This window comes from Sapajus apella, unplaced genomic scaffold, assembly GCF_009761245.1.
Source record: "Sapajus apella isolate SASKATOON/1434 unplaced genomic scaffold, GSC_monkey_1.0 scaffold13, whole genome shotgun sequence".
Classification (NCBI taxonomy): Eukaryota; Metazoa; Chordata; class Mammalia; order Primates; family Cebidae; genus Sapajus; species Sapajus apella.
This window is the reverse complement of record NW_022436953.1, coordinates 6,260,700-6,285,100: the sequence shown is the minus strand read 5'-3', so window position 1 is coordinate 6,285,100 and position 24,401 is coordinate 6,260,700. Positions and strand designations below refer to the sequence as shown.

Here is a 24,401-nt window from a genome sequence, read left to right as displayed (position 1 = left end):
AGCTCACTGCAACCTTCCTCTTCCGGGTTCAAGCTATTCTCCTGCATCAGCCTCCCAAGTAGCTGGGAATACAGGTACCCAACATCATGCCCGGCCAATTTTTTTTTGTATTTTTAGTAGAAATGAGGTTTCACCATGTTGGCCAGGCTGGTCTCAAACTCCTGGCCTCAAGTGATCCACCCACCTCAACCTCCCAAAGTGCTGGGATTACAGGCACGAGCCACTGTGCTCAGCCTTATAGTTAGAATGATTTCTTTTTCTTTCTCATCTGTGCTTTGCCCCTCTCCTTTTAAGATGAATAAACATTATGTTTCTTCCCACCCCACCTTTTTTTTTGAGACAGGATCCAGCTCTCTCATCCAGCCCAGAATGCAGTGGCCTGACCATAGCTTACTACAGCCTCAAACTCTTGGGCTCAAGCCATCCTTCTGTCTCAGCCCCCTGAGTAGCTGGAAACACAGGTGCACACCACCACACCTGGATCATTTTTTCTTTTTGGTAGGGATATGTGTCTCGCTTTGTTGCCCAGGATGGTCTTGAATTCCTGGCCTCAAGCTATCCTCCTGCCTCGGCCTCCCAAAGCACTGGTATTACAGGTGTGAATCACTGTGTCTGGTCTTGTTTTTCTCTTAATTATTTAATTTCAAATGTAATGAGTATGTAGAAAGTCTCTATCTGAAAAAAAAAAAAAAAAAAAAACAGTATTGTTAGTGATTTTTTTAAAAAGAGACACATGAAGAAAAACCCAAAACATTAGGCCGGGCGCGGTGGCTCACACCTGTAATCCCAGCACTTTGGGAGGCCGAGGCAGGTGGATCACGAGGAGATCGAGACCATCCTGGTCAACATGGTGAAACCCCGTCTCTACTAAAAATATAAAAAATTAGCTGGGCATGGTGGCACGTGCCTGTAATCCCAGCTACTCAGGAGGCTGAGGCAGGAAATTGCCTGAACCCAGGAGGCGGAGGTTACGGTGAGCCGAGATCGCGCCATTCACTCCAGCCTGGGTAACAAGAGCGAAACTCTGTCTCAAAAAAAAAGAAAAGAAAAGAAAAGAAAAACCCAAAACATTAATTTTAAACTTTGAAAATATTTTATAAGCTGGGCACGGTCACCTGAGGTTGGGAGTTCGAGATCAGCCTGACCAACATTGAGAAACCCTGTCTCTGCTAAAAATACGAAATTAGCTGGGCATGGTGGCGCATGCTTATAATCCCAGCTACTTAGGAGGCTGAGGCAGGAGAATCACTTGAACCCAGGAGGCAGCGGCTTCGGTCAGCGAGATCGCACCATTGCACTCCAGCCTGAGCAACAAGAGCAAAACTCCGTCTCAAAAAAAAAAAGAAAAAGAAAAAGAAAACAGATCTTCCTTTATAATTTCTGCACAAGCAGATAATCAGATAATGCATGAGAAGAACTTTGCCTATATGTCATTTAATGTACTAATTTGATACATTCCAGCTGTTTTAGAATTTAAGAAGTAATGAGGCCCCTTCTTTTCACTTACAATCAGGAACTCAAGATGAGTAGTAAAATGAGTTTTCCTGTTCTTAGCCTTTTTATATAACTAGTCCCCTAAGGATCTCAGAATTTTAATTTTTACTTTTCTGAAAGGTGATATTATAAATGAGTGATTGCAATATAGCTAATAGAAACCAGGGAGACTTCTTGTAAATATAGTTTTAAGAAGGAATGGTGTCAAAAATATTCAAGACCAGATGAGATAAAAAAGCAAAAAAAAAAGTCTTGCCTTTGGGTGGATCACTTGAGCTTAGGAATTCAAGATCAGCTTGGGCAATATGGTAAAATCCCATCTTTACAAAAAATACGAAACTTAGCGAGGCATGGCAGCATGAGCTGTAGTCCCAGCTATTGGAAAGGCTGAGGAGGAAGGATCGCTTGAGCCCAGGAAGTTGAAGCTGCAGTGAGCCGTGTTTAAGCCACATACTCCAGCCTCGGTGACAGAGGAAGACCCTGTTCCCCCCACAAAAAAAGAAAGAAGAAAAAGTCTGGCCTTTTAAAAAGCCGGACTTTTGTTTGTTTCAGATCTATTTAATCTTTCTCCCCAAAATCTTTTGGCATAGAATTTGTCTAGCTTAGACTAAACCCTCCATTTTACTGCTGGAAAAAATTGAGGCATAGAGAGGTTAATGTGATCCTTAGCAAGTCAGTACAAATACAGTATGAGAAGTGGTAAAGAGTCTCTGAGGCAGAAAGGTATTCTTAATAATTATGCATATTTGCATATCATTGTCCAAAGATGCAGTTGTTGAGAATTATTTCTCAGAAGTATCGTTTGATCTTAGTGAACAAGCTGGTTTGAATTATTGCCTGGTGCAGTGTGAATAACAAATACAACCATTTTACGTAATTCTAAGACTCAGTATGAAGGAATTTCTTCTTGAGCTGGGAGACTGAATTATATGCCCTTTAAACTTTGGGATTCTTTAACTCTTGTTCTAGCCATGTGTTGTTAGAACAAGATTGTCAGCTATAGCACAGAACAAATAACTTTCCTATAAAGATTGTCTTGCATTCTTAACTAAAAATCAACATGGTTTATTTCTTTTTTAATTTTTTTATGTTTTGGAGATAGAGTCTCACTTCTTCACTCAGGCTGGAGTGCAGTGGTGCAAATACAGCTCACTGCAACCTCAACCTCCAGGCTCAAGCAATCCTCTCACCTCAGCTTCCTGAGTAGCTGGGACCACAGGCGTGTGCCACCATGCCTGCCTTATTTGTTTTTTATTTTTTATAGGGACAGCATCTCACTATGTTGCCAGGGCTGGTTTTGAACTCCTGGGCTCTAGCAGCCCTCCTGCCCTAACCTTCCAAAGTGCTGGGATTACAGGCATGAGCCACTATGCCCAGCAACATGGTTTATTTCTATCCATAAAAACATAATAAATAATGGCCAGGAGAGGTGGCTCATGTCTGTAATCTCAACATTTTGGGAGGCCAAGGTGGGTGGATCACTTGAGGCCAGGAGTTCAAGACCAGCCTGGACAATGTGGCGAAACCCCATCTCTACCAAAAATATAAAAATTAGCCAGGCATAGTGGCTCCCTCCTGTAATCCCAGCTGCTCTGGAGGCTGACGCACGACAATTGCTTAAACCCAGGAGACAGGTTGCAGTTGAGCCGAGATTACACCACTGCACTCCAGCCTGGGTGACAGAGCGAGGCTCTGTCTAAAAATAATAATAATGAAACAAGAAACAGAAATATTAGATTAACAGTAAAACATTCCTTGGTTGATTTTGGTGGGTTTTTTTTTTCCTTCATAGGTGCCTTTTATGATTTCCTAACTTCTCTATTGTACCAAATTTTTCATCTAAAAAACAGAGATAATCTATATCATACACCTGTCCTATAGGGTCTTGTGAAAAATGATGGTAGAACATTTTGAATGAAGAAGTCTTACAGTTGTGCTAAAATAGATTTAACAAATTTTTTAATTTTTTCTTTTTAATTTTTATGGCTCCTTGATGTATATATTTGTAGGATACATGAGATGTTTTGATACAGGCATGCAATGGAAAAGGATGAAATAGATAAAATCATAAACAGAGAACCCAATTCTAATTTTATATAGCCTTTTTATATATTTTTGTATAATGCCTTAAAAATCTTGTGTGGCCGGGTGTGGTGGCTCACGCCTGTAATACCAGCACTTTGCGAGGCTGAGATGCGCGGATCATGAGGTCAGGAGTTTGAGACCAGCCTGACCAACAAGGTAAAACCCGATCTCTACTAAAAATACAAAAATTAGCTGGGCATGGTGGCACATGCCTGTAATCCCAGCTACTCAGGAGAGGCTGAGGCAGGAGAATTGCTTGAACCTGGGAGGCGGAAGTTGTAGTGAGCCAAGATCGTGCCACTGCACTCCAGCCTGGGCAACAGAGTAAGACTACATCTCAAAAAAAAAGAAAAAATCTTGTGTTAACTTGGGTGTGTCATACTATTTAATTCCACAGGTGTTATCTAGTGTCTGTTTAATAAGTGCTAGCCATTATGGGAGAAGTGTAGCCCTTACCACAAGAAACTTCAGTAAAGGAGAATAATACAAACATCAGTTACCTACTCTATATATAAAGGGCTTTAGGAACACAGATGGGGTAGAGTTCACACTCCCAGGAGATTTGGGGTGACTGCTAAGCTGGAATAATAGGAGGAGCAGGAATAAGCCATGCTATTATTAAGTTGCTGATTTAATTTAGGATTTCTACCAAAACTTGGAAAGAGGAAGCAAATGGAATAAATGGCATTCGAATGAAAAATAATAACATAGGCTCTCCATAACCAAGAACTTCTTTCAAGAAGCTATTCTGATATCCAGTAATAGCAAAGTCAGTGCCCCCAAAGTAATCTGTCTCCTTCATGGTTGTTCAAGGGCTTACTCTCAATTTTGCGCAAGTTGAAAAGTGCACCAGACCAGGAGGTGAGAATCCTTCTCCTGGGCTTGGATAATGCTGGCAAGACCACTCTTCTGAAGCAGCTTGCATCTGAAGACATCAGCCACATCACACCTACACAGGTGAGCACTGCCTTGGCTCCAGATGCCGTGTGATGCAAGGAAGACGATAATAGCAATGTGAAAGACAAAACGGGAAGTACAGTTTTGTCCACTTCCAAGTTTTGTCTCTGAGAAAAGTGTATACAATCTAAAAATAACCAGATTTCAAAAACATGTAAGAGATTCCATTCTCATAAGGTATTTAGCGTAGCCAGATTCATAGAGACAGAATGCAGAATGGTGATTACCGGGGCTGGGGAGAGGGGAATGGGATGTTACTGTTTAACGGGTACAGAGAGTCCGTTTTGCAAGATGAAAATAGTCTTGTGGATAACGGCACACAATGGGAATGTATTTAATTTTGCCATGGAACTGCACACTTTAAAATGGCTAAAATGGAACGTTTTATGTTATAATGTTAAAATGGTACATGTTATGTTACAATTTAAAATTTATGTATACATATATATGTGTGTGTGTATATATAGACAATCAAATCCCACAGATCCAAGTGATTACCTATATTCTATTTTTACTTTAATTTTTAAAATTAATAAATTATTTATTTTTTGACACAGAGTCTCACTCTGTTGTATAGGCTAGAGTGCAGTAGCGAAATCTTGGCTCACTGCATCCTCCACCTCCCAGATTCAAGCAGTTCTCAGGCCTCAGCCTCCCCTGTAGGTGGGACTACAGGTGTGTGCTGCCACGCCCAGCTAATTTTTAAATTTTTTTTAGAGACAGTGTTTCACCATGTTGGTTAGGCTGGTCTCAAACTCCTGACCTCAATGATCCACCCACCTCCGACTCCCAAAGTGCTGGAATTACAGGCGTGAGCCACCACACCCAGCCTATTCTTTTTAAAAACAGCTTTATCTTCTCCGATTATGAAAGTAGTGCATGTAGAAAACACAGAGAAAGTATAAAGGAGAAAACTCTGAAAAAAATCATGGTTAAGGCTAGGCATGATGGCTCACGCCTATAATCCTAGCACTTTGGGAGGCCAAGGCAGGCAGATCATGAGGTCAGGAGTTCAAGGCCATTCTGACCAACATGATAAAACCCCGTCTCTACTAAAAATACAAAAATTAGCCAGGTGTGGTGGGGCGTACCTATAATCCCAGCTACTCAGGAGACTGAGGCAGGAGAATCACTTGAATCCAAGAGGCGGAGGTTGCAGTAAGCCAAGATTGCCCCATTGCATTTCAGCCTGGGTGACAGGGCGGGATTCTGTCTCAAACAAACAAACAAACATGGTTAATATTTTAGCATATACTTTTCAGACTTAATAAATACAAATATGTATCAATTTTTTAAGTAAAAAACAATTACCTGCCTTTTTAAATCCAGCCTCATCAACCTTCCTGTTTCCGGAAAAGGCCAAGCAAGCAAAGCATAAAGGATAAGGCAATGACGGTGCTCACAGTGTGGAGGATTAAAGACGAGTCCTGATTGGAAAAACTCTAGTGGGCTTCTTAGACCTCATTCCCTGTAGGAAATCCTGAGAATGCTTGACCTTTGGCTGAGCCAACAGGGACAGCCTGTTGGTCTTAGTCACTTTAAAGTGTTTGAGCATTAAAGGTTAGAGGTTTTAGCAAAACCAGAGTTATTTAGCATTTTCCATCACTGTACTGTGATAAGACCCTGGTGTCAGGTTTGAATGGCTGTGCTGGCGTGTGTGCATACTTCACGGGCTGTGAGTCTTACTGATTCACAACTCTTTGTGGAAAAGTCATTTCAACTGCTACCAAATGAACAATTTTACGGCTTCTGAACAAATTTAATGTATAGCCCAAGGAGGAGCAAATTACAGTAGTCTAGCCCAGAAGGGCTGAAAAACACAGATTAGTGTGTCAAGATTTCTGCCAGAAAAAGAAGTGCTAGTTTTTGTGTGCGTGCACCTGTGGTTTGTTGTCGTTATTATTGTTTGTATTAGTGATAGACTGTATCTCTCAAGAACATTAACAGGAAGATTTCCACTCTGCAAACACAGAAATAAACTCAAAGTTAGAACCCAAAGTTCTAACTCTAATCTTCAGGCTTTATTCAGTGTATTATAGGTGACTCTGATATTATATTGTGTCAAGATTCTTTAGAAACAAACTTTTATTATGTTTTTGTTTCATATTAGAAAAAATAATAAATGCTCATTGTAGTAAATTTAGAATGTATAAATAAATAAAATTGAGAAACTAGAAGTGACCTATAATGCCCAATCAGACATACAACTGTTCACATTTAGGAATGTATCAAGTTTTTTCTATGCATATATATGATGGTATATTTAAAATAAAAAATAAAAATGGCTCATAGAGGATATGTTAGTTTGTATCTCATATATATATTTTTAGAGACAGGGTTTCACTCTGTTGGCCAGGCTGAAGTGCAGTGACACCATCCACAGCTCACTGCAGCCTCAAATTCCTGGGTTCAAGCAATCCTCCCGCCTCAGCCTCCTGAGTGGCTAGGACCACAGGCAGGTGCCACCACACCCGGTTAATTTTTTTTTTCCTGGGGTAGAGATGGGGTCTCATTGCATTGCCCAGGCTGGCCTTGAACTCCTGAGCTCAAGCTGTCCTCCTGCCTCAGCCTCCCAAAATGCTGGGATTATAGGTGTGAGCCACTGAGCTTGTTTCATCTTTTTCACTTAATACATCATGAATATCTTTCTATGTTATTGTATATGTAAATACGTATGTAATATACATCTCTACATGTTTGTGCCCTTTCATTATTATTATTTCCTCAGAATAAATTCCTAGATTTGTTGGGTCTCATGACTTATAGATGTTAAAGGCCATTGATACATATGGTCAAATTCCAAGATTTGTTTTACTGTTATTTATTTTTTGCTTTATTCCAGAAAGGATTCAGTATTACTGAGTTTGACATTTAATATCATTGAGTGTGAAATGTTTAAATACACCAAAGTAGTTTTGCCAATGAGTCACAATGAAACTGCTTTTTTTAATAAGCTGAAGCCATTTCCCTTTAAAATTCTTGAGTTTCTAATGTATTCAGTCATTGGCATGTTACAGAAGCGAGAGTCAGCAGCATCCCCCATTATCCTCCAGAGACTGTGTATCCTCAGTGGAAACTGGGTGGCAATGTTCCTGTCCTATTGCACTGTGCCTTCTCCTTCTGTGCCAGGCAGCAGTGTTGACAGGCTGCCACATGAAACAAATGTTTGTGGAGGCATCCCCAAACCTATCTAACTGCAGTTATTCTGGATGAAATGTCTTCTATGGTAGCAAGCTGCTGATTGGGTCTTTCAAATCCTGGTTTCCCTGTGTAACTTTTGCAAGAAGACTTTTTAAAAAATTCTTCATGAAATACATTCTCTCAGAACCCCAAAGTGCTTGTTAATTTGTTTCTTTTCACACTAAACCACCAGCCAGCAATTCTGCATGTCCCTGATTAGCTCACCTTCCTCAAAGTTTCACCTCAAGTAACTGTCTTGGAAATAAAGACTTCTGGCCGGGTGTGGTGGCTTGCACCCATAATCCCAGCGCTTTGGGAAGGGGGCAGATCACAACGTCAGGAGTTCGAGAGCAGCCTGGCCAACATGGTGAAACTCCATCTCTACTAAAAATTCAACAAATTAGCCAGGTGTGATGGCAGGTGCCTATAATCCCAGCTACTCGGGAGACTGAGGCAGTAGAACCTGGGAGGCGGAGGTTGCAGTGAGCTGAGACTGCACTGCTGCATTCCAGCCTGGGCAACAGAGCCAGACTGTGTCTCAAAAGAAGAAAAAAAAAAGACGTTCCTTTTCAAGTTCATCAGAGTTGTCTATGAAAGCACAATCTTAAGTGACCACTTGTTTGTTTCCATCAGTGTCTGTAACCCAGGGCTCCACCTCCCTACTGGGCTGATATTGGAGTTACAAATCCAGCCTCCCCCATAGCATCCTCAGTTCTGCTCTCTTTTTCCTGATTAGTTCCAATAGGAAATTTATGGCTGGGCGCAGTGGCTCAAGCCTGTAATCCCAGCACTTTGGGAGGCCGAGGCGGGTGGATCACGAGGTCAAGAGATCGAGACCATCCTGGTCAACATGGTGAAACCCTGTCTCTACTAAAAATACAAAACATTAGCTGGGCATGGTGGTGCGTGCCTGTAATCCCAGCTACTCAGGAGGCTGAGGCAGGAGAATTGCCTAAACCCAGGAGGCGGAGGTTGCAGTGAGCCGAGATCGCGCCATTGCACTCCAGCCTGGGTAACATGAGTGAAACTCCGTCTCAAAAAAAAAAAAAAAAAAAAGAGGAAATTTATTTTGAGTTGCTCTTGAAGAATCTAATCCTTTAGATTTTTAGCTTTTGCCTCTTTAAATTTAGCTTGTGTTCTTTTCTGTTGAGTCTTCAGATTCAGCTTGTTTTTTTGTTAGTTACATGAAATGTCCTGTTAAATTTTACAATCCTGAAGATTCGTGGGCATGTGGTGTGTGTTGATTAATTAGATCTATTCTCATTTAGAGTTATCCTCAGTGATTATATGTCTACATATGTTCATTGTAGAAAAACATCATGTTAGCCTGACATTATTTACACTGACTCCACAACCTGGATGAAATGAACATGTATAAAGATGGTTCTTTATTATTTGTCACAAAAAATCATTTTCAGCATTACCAGTATCACATATAGCAGAGTAATTTAGAATTAATAAAAAACATAGCGATTAAATATAACTTTGTCAGAATTATGATCTTAGTTTAATAAAACTTGATGTTTTTGCCCCTGTTTCAGGGTTTCAACATCAAAAGTGTACAATCACAAGGTTTTAAGCTGAATGTATGGGACATTGGTGGACAGAGGAAAATCAGACCATACTGGAGGAATTATTTTGAAAATACCGATATTCTCGTAAGTACTCCTTCTGACACAGTAATTCATAGTATTTTCTGCCATGTGTTAGAAACATGGACACTGTAATATTCTTTCTTGGCAGTAACTCCACAGCCATAACATTAATCACTGTGAATTTAGCAGGGATAGGAGAAGACTGCAGATTATAAAGAAGAAACCAACGTCTTTTTATAACTTGTATAAAATGTTTTGGCAAGGCACGGTGGCTCACGCCTGTAATCCAAACACTTTGGGAGGCCCAGGTGGGTGGATCATGAGGTCAGGAGTTGAAGACCAGCCTGGCCAAGATGGTGAAACCCCCATCTCTACCAAAAATACAAAAATTATCTGGGCATGGTGGCGGGCAACTGTAATCCCTGCTACTTGGGAGGCTGGGACAGAGAATTGCTTGAACCTGGGAGGCAGAGGTTGCAGTGAACCAAGATCATGCCACCGCACTCCAGCCTGGGCGACAGAGCAAGACTACGTCTCAAAAAAAGAGAAAAAAAAAAGATGTTTTGCTGTCGCTCAGTAACAATGTTGTACCCACATCCATCTTGGCAAAATAAAGTGTTTATTAATTGCCATAGTGATTTGAATAGCACAAGGGAAGTGGAAGATCATGCCACTGACTGTCACCCCTAGGAAGACAGTGAATCAAGTGTATCCCAAAGAGAACAACCAAATAGTGAAAGTACTGGAAACCATGGTGTATAAGGAATGGTTGAGAGACCTGACAGTGTTCTTCCTAGAAAAGAGAACATTTGGAACTGTCTAGACTGCTTCAAGAATTATCTTAAGTCAGTGGGATTGAATAGTTGTAGAGGGCTGAGCCAGGAGCAAGATGGGGAATATTAGGTGATAGAATGTAATTTAGAATAAGGAAGAAGTTTCCTATAATTACAATCATCCAGAAGTAGGAGAAGCTGCCTCATGCATTGGGAATACCCTAATTCAGGCAGCATTCATTCAGGTGGAGGCCAAATGACAAGAGCTCCCAGCTTACTGTCACTTGCTTTAGGACCACTGCTGTTTCAGAATTCTTGGAGATTTCACTGTCCACATACATGATTTCCACAAAACCCTAGCCTCTCAGTTCCTTCACCTTCCCTCCTCCAATGGTCTTGTCATCCACTCTACCTCAGCCACATACTCTCATAATCATACCCTAAAACTAGGGAGGCTCATAAACTTAGATGGAAGAAAAATTGCATGTCATTTTTACTAACCTCTCATCAAAAGTTTGTGTTTACATCAATTATTATGATAGGCAATAAACTGCAATAATAGAAGCCACATCTATGTCTTCATTACTATTAAAAATCGTCTAGACTAGGTGTGGTGGCTCATGCCTATAATCCCAGCACTTTGGGAGGCTGAGGTGAGAGGATCACTTGAGCCCAGGAGGCGGAGTTTACAGTGAGCCCAGATCAAGATCGGGACACCACACTCCAGCCTGGGAGACAGAGTGATGCTCTGTCTCAAAAGAAATTAAAAAAAAAAGAAATCATCTTGTATCTCAAACAGCTTCACCCTCTGCTGTTGTTTCCTAAGTGTCTCTCTCTTCTGGATCATTCCTATCAATATGAACATATCCTGTAGTTTCTCTTGCTTAAAAAAGAAAAAAATAGACCAGGCGCGATGGCTCACGCCTGTAATCCCAGCACTTTGGGAAGCCGAGGCAGGTGGATCACGAGGTCAGGAGATCGAGACCATCCTGGTCAACATGGTGAAACCCCACTCTACTAAAAATACAAAAAAATTAGCTACGTGTGGCGGTGCATGCCTGTAGTCCCAGCTACTCAGGAGCCTGAGGCAGGAGAATTGCTTGAACCCAGGAGGCAAGAGATTGCAGTGATCCGAGATCGCACCACTGCACTACAGCCTGGGTGGGAGTGTGAGACTCTGTCTCAAAAAAAAACAGAAAAAGAGGCCGGGCACGGTGGCTCAAGCCTGTAATCCCAGCGCTTTGGGAGGCCGAGGCAGGTGGATCACGAGGTCAAGAGATCGAGACCATCCTGGTCAACATGGTGAAACCCTGTCTCTACTAAAAACACAAAAAATCAGCTGGGCATGGTGGCGCGTGCCTGTAATCCCAGCTACTCAGGAGGTTGAGGCAGGAGAATTGCCTGAACCCAGGAGGCGGAGGTTGCGGTGAGCCAAGATCGCGCCATTGCACTCCAGCCTGGGTAACAAGAGTGAAACTCTGTCTCAAAAAAAAACAGAAAAAGAAAAAGAAAAAAATAAGCCCCAAAAAACTCCTCCTGACCATATATCCCCTCCAGATACTGTCCCACTCCTCAGCCTCCCTTTATAGAAAAACTCCTCAAAAGAGTTTCCTGTGCTCCCTTTCCTTTATCTCCTCCCAGTTACTCTTGAGCCTTTTATTCAGGCTCACTGATAATTCCACATTGCTAAAAGTAGGGTTCAATTTTCAGTACTCACCTCACTTGACCTGTCAGCCCATTTAACATTGATCATGCTGTCTTTGAAACATTGTCTTTTCTTGGCTTCCAAGACACCATTCTATCTTGGTTTTCCTCCTCAATGGCTATTCCTCCTCAATGACTATTCCTCCTAAATCTCCATTGCTATTTTTTTTTTTTTTTTTTTTTGAGACAGAGTCTTGCTCTGCCACTAGGCTGGAGCACAGTGGCACAGTCTCGGCTCACTGCAACCTCCACCTCCCGGGTTCAAGTGATTCTTCCGCCTCAGCCTCCCGAGTAGCTGGGACTACAGGTGCATGCCAAATGCCCAGCTAATTTTTGTATTTTTAGTAGAGACGGGATTTCACCATGTTGGCCAGGATGGTCTTGATCTCTTGACCTCGTGATCCACCCGCCTTGGCCTCTCAAAGTGCTGGGATTACAGGTATGAGCCACCATGACCGGCCAGTACTACATATTAATACATACTAGAATGGCTAAAATTTTAAAAAACTGCTGATACAGATGTAGAGCAACAGGAACTCCTCTTCATGGCTGGTGGAAATGCAAAATGGTACAGCCACTTTGGAAGACAGAGTAGTTTCTTACAAAGCTAAACATAGTCTTAGCATATAGTCCAGCAGTACTCCAGGATATCTGCCCAGTTAGTTAGAAATTGATACTCCACACAAAATCCTGCATAGGAATGTTTATGGCAGTTTTAGTCCTAATTTCCAAAACCTGGAACCAACCAAGATACCCTTCAATGGGTTAATAGATAAGCAAACTGTGGTACACCCATGTAATAGAATATTGTTAGTGATAAAGAGACATGAGCATGAAGTCATGAAAAGACATGGAGGACTCATACCTGTAATCCCAGCACTTTGGGAGGCTAAGGCGGGCAGATTACCTGAGGTCAGGAGTTCAAGACCAGCCTGGCCAACATGGTGAAACCCTGTCTCTACTAAAAATACAAAAATTGGGGTCCAGGTGCGGTGGCTCATGCCTGTAATCACAGCACTTTGGGAGGCCGAGGCAGGCGGATCACCTGAGGTTGGGAATTCAAGACCAGCCTGGCCAATGTGGTGAAACCCCGTCTCTACTAAAAATACAAAAATTAGCTGGGTGTGGTGACTGGCACCTATAATTCCAGCTACTTGGGAGGCTGAGGCATGAGAATTTATTGAACTGAGGAGGCAGAGGTTGCCATGCCATAAGATCGTGCCACTGCACTCCAGGCTGGGTGACAAGAGCAAAATTCTGTCTCAAAAAACAACAACAAAAAAACAAAAATTAGCCAGGCATGGTGGAGCATGCTTATAATCCTAGCCCCTCGGGAAGCTGAGGCAGAAGTATCACTTGAACACAGGAGGCAGAGGTTGCAGTGAACTGAGATCTCACCGTTGCACTCCAGCCTGGGCAACAGAACAAGACTCCATCCAGTCTGAAAAAAAAAAAAAAAAAAAAAAGGACATGGAGGAACCTTAAATGCATTTTGCTAAGTTAAAGAAGTCAATCTGAGAAAGGTGCATCCTCTGTATATTTCCAACTATATGACATTTTTTAAACAGGTAAAACTATAGAAATTAGTAAAATGTCTATTACGTAAAAGGTTAGCGGTTAGCAGGGGTTTGGGGGAGAGAGGGGAGAGATGAATAGGCAACATAGGGGGATTTTCAGGATGGGGAGAACGATTCAGTGTGAAACTAATGGTGAATACATGACATTTGGGGTTTGTGAAAACCCATGGAACTTTAAAACATGAAGAATGAACCTAATGTATCAATATTCGTTCATTAGTTATAACAGATGGTACCACACTAATGCAAGATGTTACAGGGGAAATGGTGGGGGTAGAGAGGGGGATGTATATAGAACTCTGCAATTTCCTCAGTCCTGTGAATCTAACACTTTAAAAAGCATATACATGTTTCAAAAGCTATAGACTCCCTTTTCCTCTTTCAATCAAGAGTTAGGAAAAAGCAGGTGACTGAGAGAAATTACATTCCTATCTGTTCATCTGCTGGATTCAGGTATCTTGAAAGAAATACCCAAGCAAGAGAAGTATGTAAGGACATTAGTGATTGTAAGTCTCCATAAGGAGGTCTCAGAAACTTTCTGGTCTCCAGGTAAGTGTAATTTTAAATCATAAGCTCTAATACCTTGAGGGTAGACTGTAAGGTCGTTGTAATATAACCCTGGATTCCACATTCTCATGAGCTGAGAGTACTCAGGAATTAATGGACAATCCAGCAAAAATCGGTTCACAGCAACCCTAGAGAAGCTTTTTCCAGCTACATCCTTATACTAGGCACTAGTACAAGATAGTATTTTGGATTGAGAATCAACCTTTCATTATTTTCCTGTGCCATTTGAGATTAAACAAGTTTGGGGGAGCAGCTGAGTCCCTGGCATTAGATTCTAAGGCCTTGTGACCCATAGCTCTGTCTGCCAGTTTTGTAGCAGCTTAGAGTGGCAGTGGTGAATGGGTTATATTTGTTTGTCTGTGTTTAATAGTCTTCCATTGTTGGTTGAAAAAGACTCCACACTGCCTAGAAGAGCAAGCTTGAGGCTTGACACAAGAGTTGCCCAGTTCACTCTTTCCCATTTATCTAGAGTACCGTAATCCAATCTGACTTCACAGCAGGTCAGCAAACTGATCCAGCCTACCTCCAATTTTTGTATAGCCCTCAAGCTAGGAGTGGTTTTTACATTTCTAAGTGGTTGGGGGAAAAAAAGCCAAAAGAATAATGTTTCACAACATGTGAAAATTATATGAAATTTAAATTTCAGTGTCCATATAAAATAAAGTTCACTTGGAACATAGCCACATACATTTGTTTACAGATTTTCTGTGGCTGCTTTCTCAACGATAACAGGAGCATTCAAGAATTGTGAAAGAGATTGTATGGGCCACAGAGGCTAGAATGTTGACTGCTGATCTCTTACAGAAAAAGTTTGCCTACCCTTGCTCTGGAGTATTAAATTAAATGGTTCGCTAAACTGTGTCTGATGGTGCATGCCTATAGTCCCAGCTACTCAGGAGGCTGAGGTGGTAGGATCCCTTGAGCCCAGAAGTTTGAGACCAGCCTGGGTAACATAGCAAGACCCCATCTCAAAAAAAAAAAAAAAAAAAAAATGAAAGAGGTTTGAAAGACTCAGGGCAACTCCCAGTAGTAACAGAGTTATTCTTAGGGAAGATGACATTGAGAACATCTGACTTCAGATGTATTAATTTGAGGGTAGTGACTAAGAAAACTTGGAGTGTGATGGAAGGGAGGGGATAGGGTGTCTTCCTTTTCTCTTTAGGCCCAGAAATAATAACAGCCTTTTGATAGATAAAAATAAATGTCTTTTCAAGGTATATTCATGTTACTACTAATCACTTACTGTATTATTATTAATATCAGCTTTATGTTTAAACCTAACATAATTTAAACAAAGTAGGCCATGCACAGTGGCTTACGCCTGTAATCCAAGCACTTTGGGAGGCCAAGGTGGGTGGATCACTTGAGGTCAGGAGTTTGAGACCAGCCTGGCCAACATGGTGAAATGCCGTCTCTACTAAAAATATAAAAATTAGCCTGGCGTGGTGGCAGGTGCCTGTAGTCTCAGCTACTCGGGAGGCTGAGGCAGGAGAATTGGTTGAACCTGGGAGGCGGAGGTTGCAGTGAGTCAGGATCATGCCACTGCATGCCAGCCTGGGTGACAGAGCAAGACTCCATCCCAAAAAAAATAAAATAAATAAATAAATAAACTTTGTAATCATTTCCATATCTAAAGTGTAGGACATCAAGTGAGATCTCAAACACCCTAAAACAAGATAACCATCTCTTGTATCATTTCCCAATCTCTTACACTTACGTATCCATACTACTGAAGCTAGAGGAACCACATGTGATAGAAAACCACAAGTTAACCAGACGCACGGTCAGTTCCAGCCTTCCATAGACTTTGACTCAAGCTATCAAGAAAAAAGCCGCCGGGCACAGTGGCTCAAGCCTGTAATCCCAGCACTTTGGGAGGCCGAGGCGGGTGGATCACGAGGTCAGGAGATCGAGACCATCCTGGTCAACATGGTGAAACCCCGTCTCTACTAAAAATACAAAACATTAGCTGGGCATGGTGGCGCGTGCCTGTAATCCCAGCTACTGAGGAGGTTGAGGCAGGAGAATTGCCTGAACCCAGGAGGCGGAGGTTGCGTTGAGCCGAGATCGCGCCATTGCACTCCAGCCTGGGTAACAAGAGTGAAACTCCGTCTCAAAAAGAAAAAAAAAAAAAGAAAAAAGCCACACTGGTTAGTGTCACCCCTTGTTGCTGTCCACATCTGGTGGAGAAATGCTATACTTAGGAGCAATGAAATGGCCAAAAGGTGGCAGCCAGACCAGGGAGGAGAAGAAGAGGAGGAACAGAGAGCCTTCTGTTCACACGCGGGGTGAGCCCTCTCTGGTGATCTGGAGTTGGCTGAACTTCCATCAAGACAAGATCTTTTTCTCTAGGTCTTCCTCCCATAACTAAATAAGCATTTCATATCAATTGCCAAAAAAAAGATGTGAATTGACTTTGCCTAAAGCATCATGCTGAGCACCATGGATTATAACCTTACTTTCCAGTAGGTTTCATGACTTATTTGTGAGGGTCTGTACTGTTTAAGATGAGTCAGGAGCATAATAAATGTTTAACTTTCCCTTATACTTTCTGGGAAAAGACCAGAAAAATTTTTAATTGACTATTAATTTGTTTGGAGCTTTAAAAATCTTTTTAAAATTTTTTATATGACTAAGTTTAATAATAGCTATGCTATTTTTTAAAAAACTAAAGGTAATCCTTTTCTTTAGCTATTGTCCAGAATGAAACAGATATTGCATGGAGACACTGGGAGGAGCTGAGGAGGAAAGAATCAGGACAAGAGTATACCACTGCAGGGCCGGGTGCTGTAGTTCATGCCTGTAATCCCAGCACTTTGGGAGGCCGAGCTGGGCAGATCACTTGAGGTCAGAAGTTCATGACCAGCCTGGCCAACATGGTGAAACCCCATCTCTACTAAAAATACAAAAATTAGCCAGATGTGGTGTCATGGGCCTGTAGTCCCAGCTACTTAGGAGGCTGAGGCAGAACAATTGCTTGAACCCAGGTGATGGAGGTTGCAGTGAGCCGAGATTGCCCCACTGCACTCCAGCCTGGACAACAGAACGAGACTGTTTCACACACATGCACACACAAAAAGTATACCACTGCAGAAAAACACATCCGTGGAATCACCAGAGATTTGTTTGTGCCTATGACTTTTTCATTTGGCTCTTTTCTTAAGTAATAAATGGGATGCTTCTTTTATAGACGGACTCCTGGAATGATTGTGTAGTAATTTTCAAGTTTTATTTAAGTTGAGAAAAATGCCAAGTTATAGGAAAATTTTGTGTATAGTTTAGGAAAATCCTCCCTTTGAATCTTGTAATGGAAATGCTTGCAGTGAAATTTCATGTCAAAGCAATAAATAGCAAATAATTATGAGAAAAATTAAAGCTTTCTTCTCATTGACTTTCAGCCTCTGGATTCTCTGGTATTTGACTGGTCATCTATCTTGTCTACTATTAAAATTATCTTTCCATTTCTTACCATCCTCTCTCAACTTCTATTTCTTCATCATATCAAACATCTGTTTTTTGTTGTTGTTATTTTTTTCTTTTTAAGACACGGGTTTTCACTTTGTGGCCCAGGGGAGTGCAATGGCACAGTCATAGCTCACTTTCTCAATCTCCTGGGCTTAAGAGATTCTCCTGCCTCAGCCTCCTGAGTGACTGGGACTACAAGGCACGTGCTAGTGCACCTTGCTAATTTTCTTTGTTTTCAGAGACAAGGTCTCACTGTGTCGCCCAGGCTGGTCTCAAACTCCTGGGCTCAAGCGATCCTTCTGCCTTGGCCTCCCAAAGTGTTGGGATTATAGGTGTGAGCCACTGCACCCAGTATCTTTAACCATATTATCAGCCTTGTCTCAGCCTCTTCCTTCCTACCCTCACCTTTATTCATAACCTTTGCCCCCAGCACACCTTTCTCCTGCTTTGTGATTCTTTTCTTGCTAGATGACCTGTACATAGCCACCAAGCAGCCCTCTGAGCTCCAGACACTCCTAGCAATTACCCCATCTTTCTTTTCTCCCTCACATATATATATATGTATTTTTTTTGGGGGGGGGGGGACGGAGCTTCGCTCTTGTTACCCAGGTTGGAGTGCAATGGCGCGATCTCGGCTCATCACAACCTCCACCTCCTGGGTTCAGGCAATTCTCCTGCCTCAGCTTCCTGAGTACCTGGGATTACAGGCACGCACCACCATGCCCAGCTAATGTTTTGTATTTTTAGTAGAGATGGGGTTTCACCGTGTTGACCAGGATGGTCTCGATCTCTTGACCTCGTGATCCACCCGCGTCAGCCTCCCAGTGATCCACCCGCCTCAGCCTCCCAAAGTGCTGGGATTACAGGCTTGAGCCACCGCGCCCGGCCTTATATATGTATTTTTTGAAACGGAGTCTCACTCCGTCGCCCAGGCTGGAGTGCAGTGGTGCAATCTCAGCTCACCGCATCGTCCACCTCCTGGATTCAAGCAATTCTCTTGTCTCAGCCTCCCAGGTAGCTGGGATTACAGGTGTGCACCACCATGCCCGGCGAATTTTTGTATTTTTAGTAGAGATGGAGTTTCTCTATGTTGGCGAGGGTGGTCATGAACTCCTGACCTCAGGTGATCCATCCACCTTGGCCTCCCAAAGTGCTGGGATTATAGGCATGAGCCACTGTGCCCAGCTCTCCCTCACATCTTCCTGGACTATTGCTTGAGTGAAGATCACTCTAGCCTACCGTAGACTACCAAATAATTTGAATGACATCTTTTATATTGAGGTTCACTCTCCCATTGCATTTCTTCTACCTGTGTTTATACTCTGCCTGCTACTTCTAGGTGAGCCTCACTCCTAGAAAACTGAGTGACCACCATATTCTGCCTAGTGACTTATCAGACAGCATAGAATGTTGGGTATCTGCAGTGTGCAGAGCTCATTAGTGCATACGTATTGACATTAAATCAGAGTACAATAATAATAATGAACAATAATGAAAATGCCACAAAAAATATTGACACCAAACATATTCACCCTCTCTCCTATGATTCTCTTAAGTAGAAACATAGAGTATTCTTTTTTAAAAAATTTTTTTTAAATTTTTTTTTTTAAAGACGGGGTTTCACTGTGTTGGTCAGGCTGGTCTTGAACTCCCGACCTTAGGTGATCCACCCGCCTTGGCCTCCAAAGTGCTTGGATTACAGGCATGAGCCACCATGCCTGGCCCTGAAATATAGAGTGTTCTTGAGAGAAAGAGCTGAACTTGGTTTCTGTTATAATATTTAGCATTTTTGACTCTAAATAGAGCATTAAGTGGAGGAATTTTAATTGATTTTATTTTTTTCTAAAGAGCAGATTTTCAGTGTAGCATAGAATTTGACTTAAGTACAAACATGCTTGTAACTTATGTAATTTAAGGTATGTAATGGTGAGAACTGAAGATCGTGTGTGTTTTTAGTTGGATATGCCCTTTTAAAAGAGAATGTTTCCATTTTATCATTAGTCTAATAGCAATTTTTAATTCATTAAAGTTTGAAAGATTGGTAATTTTTAGATTAGGGAGAAAACATTTAATACATCATTTAATGAAAAAAAAACTACCAAAGTATATCTCTATGTTGCTTTTTTAGTTTTCATATGAAGGAGGGTTAAAAGGGAACTTTCCATAGGAAATTAAAATAGTTAATGTGTTTGGCTGGCATAACTATAGGTGACCTACCTTTGTTGTGTTTTGGTCTTTCTTTCTTTCTTTCTTTCTTTTTCTTTCTTTTTCTTTCTTCTTTCTTTCTTTCTTTTTCTTTCTTTTTCTTGTGTATGTGTTACCTTATTTCTCTTATTATTGTAGGATATTATTCATGCAATAACTAATATTCAGGGATGGGGAGAAATCTTGGGATCTGTAGCTTACGATAAATCTCAACACTTTTCTTGCTTCTGGCAAAGACTGTGCCCTTACTGTTTCCAGTATTTGGTCTTAACCCAACTGTGTCTCTTTTGTTATCAGCCCCTGAAGTCAGCATATAGTTAATGCTGCAAATGGTACTTTGAGATTTGTGCAATATAGGATTGTAAATGCCTCACAACACCATTCCTTCCATTCTGACAGTCTGGGAAGCAGTATAGCAGACAGGTTAAGGGCAGCTATGGACTTACGTGCTTGAGTTTGAATCCCAGTTTTCTCAAGTACCAGATATAATTTGGGCAAGTTACTTGACTTTGTGTTTATGTTTATTTATGGATAAAATGGGAAAATAGTGAAATCTAGATTGTAGAGTTGTAATGAGGGTTAATAGAGTAGACCTAGGAAGAATGTTTAGTGACACATCAAGTGCCCATTAAATGTAGCTATTTTATCCTGCTTGTTTTTCCTGAATTCCTAGACTTTGAAGTGTTGCTGAAGGTATTTTCTAGGCATCCCTATTTAATTAATTTGTTTATTTATTTGGCCTTCATAAATGAGATGAGAATCGCCAATTTCTGTATGCTGTGCTCATTGGAATATGCTGACTGGGGATCACCTGCTCCTTTTGCAGAAATTGCCCTGTCTTTTCCATCTCTGCTCACTGAAATAACCTTCTTCTTTTCCTCTGTAGATATATGTAATCGACAGTGCAGACAGAAAAAGATTTGAAGAGACGGGTCAGGTAAATAATTCTTTTGTTTTATATGAAAGGTCAAGTATTTTTTTTTCTTTCTCTTTTTTTTTTTTTTCTTTTTTACAAGACAGGGTTTCACCATGTTGGCCAAGGTGGTCTCGATCCCCTGATCTTGTGATCCAACCGCCTTGGCCTCCGGAAGTGCTGGGATTACAGGTATGAGCCACCATGCCCGGCCAATTATATTTTTTTAAATATTAGTTCTTCTGTTGAGATAGTTCCCAAACAACTGGTTATTCATTAATCAACCTTATAAATGTGTGAGAGTGCAGGAGGTTTGGCTTTTTTTGGTTAAACTTTACAGTTCGAACAAGACAGTTATTCTAGCAAGCAGACAAAACTACCAGTTGTCTGAAAAGAAATCAGCTGAATCCTTTAAACAGTTTTTGGATTCTTTTTGTTGTTTGTTTCCTTTTTCACCCCGAGACAGAGTGTCATTCTTGTCACCCAGGCTGGAGTGCAATGGCACAATCTCAGCTCACTGCAACCTCCACCTCCCAGGTTCAAGTAATTCTCCTGCCTCAGCCTCCCGAGTAGCTGGGATTACAGGCGTGCCCCACCATACCTGGCTAATTTTTTTGTATATTTAGTAGAGACCGGGTTTCACCATGTTGACCAGACTGGTCTTGAACTCCTAATCTCAGGTGATCTGCCCGCCTCAGCCTCCCAAAGTGCTAGGATTACAGGTATGAGCCACTGTGCCTAGCCTAAACAATTTTTTGATTAAAGCTCTTTAGCTTTAATCAAATTGAATATACAAGATACAGACAAGTCGAACTTAACAACATGCCCCAAAACTCTTCAGGTTTCTTCACAGACCATGTGAAAATGAACCCAGAAGAACAATTCACTTTTCATTTTAATTTACATTTTTCAGTACTACTTAATTGATTCAGGGGTAACTTTGACAAATTGAAAGGACAGGAAGAAATGCACAACCTAAAACTAGCTGCTCTTATTTTTAAGCCAGGAGGTGGGATGTACCTTGAACCCAAATATGGCTTCAAATGCAGGGCACATGTCAACATGACTACACGATGTCATTTGTGTACAAAATTTTACATAGAGAACTGAAGGGAATTTATCCAGAGTGGGTTCACTGATAGAAGAGGCAAGGGGTGGAGTGAACTGATTTGCAGAAGCATGCTTAGATCTCATTGTACCAGCCTGGAAAACATGGAGAAACCTCATCTCTACAAAAAAAAAAAAAGATCAGATGCGGTGGTTCATACTCGTAATCCCAGCACTTTGGGAGGCTAAGGTAGGCAAAATCACCTGAGGTCAGAAGTTTGAGACTGGCCTGGCCAACATGGTAAACTCTCCTCTCTACTAAAAATACCAAAAATTAGCCAGGTGTGTTGGCAGCAGGAAAATCGCTTGAACCCAGGAGGCGGGAGTTGCAGTGAGCCGAGGTGGCACCACTGCACTTCATTCTGGGCAACATGAGCAAAATGCCGTCTCAAAAAAAAAAAAAAGAAGTTCAACTTTTAAATTAATTTTAAAATGTCTTTTAAGAAGTTCTCATTGCAGAGTCCTTGGCCTGTATCCTAAATGACCACAGGTGGCCTTCTAAAGGTAGCAGTCCTCATGTTTATGTCCCTTTTTTTGAAATTGAGTTGAGAACTCTCCAGACTTCTGGAGACAGCCCACCACCCTTTCATATCCTGATGATTTCTAGATTATCACTCATGTGAAATATGAGCTTGGAGGTGGAGGGGGTCCTATGTAGTCATCTGCCTCTTGATCCATACAGTTCTCTTTGAAAGCTGGTGTTTTAAGTAGCTAAAATGTGGATTTAATAAAAAAGGTGGATCCTATCATGAAATACATATACACCCTCTCCTATACTTTTTGCAAACAGAATCACATATACTTTAGACCCCAACCTATAACCTGAATATCAGGGACCTTGCCAGATGGACTAATAAAGTTATTTTAGGATGTAGCGTTGATGAAATGTGAAGCATGTGCATGCATGTTTTAGAGATAGAGATCGATGAGACAGAATTGTCTCTAAAGTAATTGTCATTTTCATTTTAAATTTTATACACACACACAACACACACACACACGCATTGAAAGTTATTTGCAGGAAATAACTTTGGGTAAGTTTTGAATCTCAAACCACTTCTTGTTTTCTCCCTTGAACAGTGTTTCTCAAATGTATTGTATGGGCCAGGTGTGATGACTCATGCCTATTATTCTGGAACTTTGTTAGGCTGAGGCGGGAGGATCCCTTGAGCCCAGCAGTTTGAGACTAGCCTGGACAACATATCAAGACCCTGATGGAGTCTTGCTCTGTGGCCCAGGCCGGAGTGCAGTGGCACAATCTCGGCTCACTGCAACCTCTGCCTCCCAGGTTCAAGCAATTCTCCTGCCTCAGCCTCCCAAGTAGCTGGGATTACAGGCACATGCCACCACGCCTGGCTAGTTTTGTATTTTTGGTAGAGACAAGGTTTCACCATATTGGTCAGGTTGGTCTCGAACTCCTGACCTCAGGTGATCTGCTGGCCTCAGCCTCCCCAAGTGCTGAGATTACAGGCTTGAGCCACCGCGCCCAGCCAAAAACATTTTTTTTAATTAGCTGGGCATGGTGGTAATTACCTGAGGTCCCAGCTAGCTCATCAGGAGGCTGAGTTGAGAGGATCGCTTGAGCCCAGGAGGATGAGCCTGCAGTGAGCTGTGATTGTACCACTGCACTCCAGCCTGGGTGACAGAGTAAGACATTGTCTCAAAAAATAAAAATAAAAAAAAATAAGGCTGGGCACAGTGGCTCACACCTATAATCCCAACACTTTGGGAGGCTGAGGTGGGTAATCACCTGAGATACGGAGTTGTAGACCAGCCTGGCCAACATGGCAAAACCCCATCTCTACTAAAAATACAAAAATTAGCTGGGTGTAGTGGTGCATGTCTGTAGTCCTAGCTACTCAGGAGGCTGAGACAGGAGAATCACTTGCACCCAGGAGGCCAAAGTTGCAGTGAGCCAAGATCACGCCATTGTGAAGCATGTGCATGCATGTTTTAGAGATAGAGATTGGTGAAACAGAATTATGACCCAGCCCGGGTGACAACGCAAGACTCTGTCTCAAAAAAAAAAAAGGAAGTGCATGGTTAAATATCATAGATTTTATCCTTCCTTCTCTTTGCCTTCTGTAAATCTAGGAACTAGCGGAATTACTGGAGGAAGAAAAACTAAGTTGCGTGCCAGTGCTCATCTTTGCTAATAAGCAGGATTTGCTCACGGCAGCCCCTGCCTCTGAAATTGCAGAAGGACTGAACCTGCATACCATCCGCGACCGAGTCTGGCAGATCCAGTCTTGCTCAGCTCTCACAGGAGAGGGCGTTCAGGTGAGATTACAGGAAGACTTGGCCACCTGGCAACATGACAGCTAACTGAGGTGGTCTATCTCATTTGTTAGGCTGATCTTGATGGGCAGATGAGCCATTTCAAGATATGAAATGGAGAAGGGCATGGAGAAGTTTGGTTCTTTTCTGCTTAGCAACCAATCAGATATGATGAGGTGCTCCAAAAGAGCCACAGGTAAGCTGCCGCACACGTGCAGCAAGCTTCCCACTGGGTAGGATGTGAGAACAGAAGACTGAAGATTGTTCTAAGTCTAGGATTCTTTGATGATAGATTGGATTGGGGTTTTGCGTTATGTCTGATATTACAAATGCTAAATGCCCATACTTCCAAGGTGATGGCCACCAAAAACTGTACATGTACTAGTTATCCTAGAAATGTTTTTTGTTTCTTCTGTTGGTTAGCTCCGCTGCCCCTAGGGTTAGTGTCTGTTTCCTGCTGCTTCAAGTTGGTTTCCCACTGGGAGGCTTCTGCTAACAGAAA

At 41.8% G+C, this 24,401-nt stretch overlaps 1 protein-coding gene across 1 annotated transcript; it reads left to right on the top strand.

Annotated features, from left to right (window-relative positions):
- The first annotated feature begins 2,260 nt into the window (after nt 1-2,260).
- ARL3 (ADP ribosylation factor like GTPase 3) lies at nt 2,261-24,401 on the top strand. The gene is made up of 5 exons (XM_032282101.1): nt 2,261-2,317; nt 4,345-4,536; nt 9,258-9,374; nt 20,489-20,539; nt 23,717-24,401. The coding sequence occupies exons 1-5, from the start codon at nt 2,261-2,263 to the stop codon at nt 23,945-23,947; spliced, it is 648 nt and encodes a 215-aa protein (XP_032137992.1). The 3' UTR covers nt 23,948-24,401.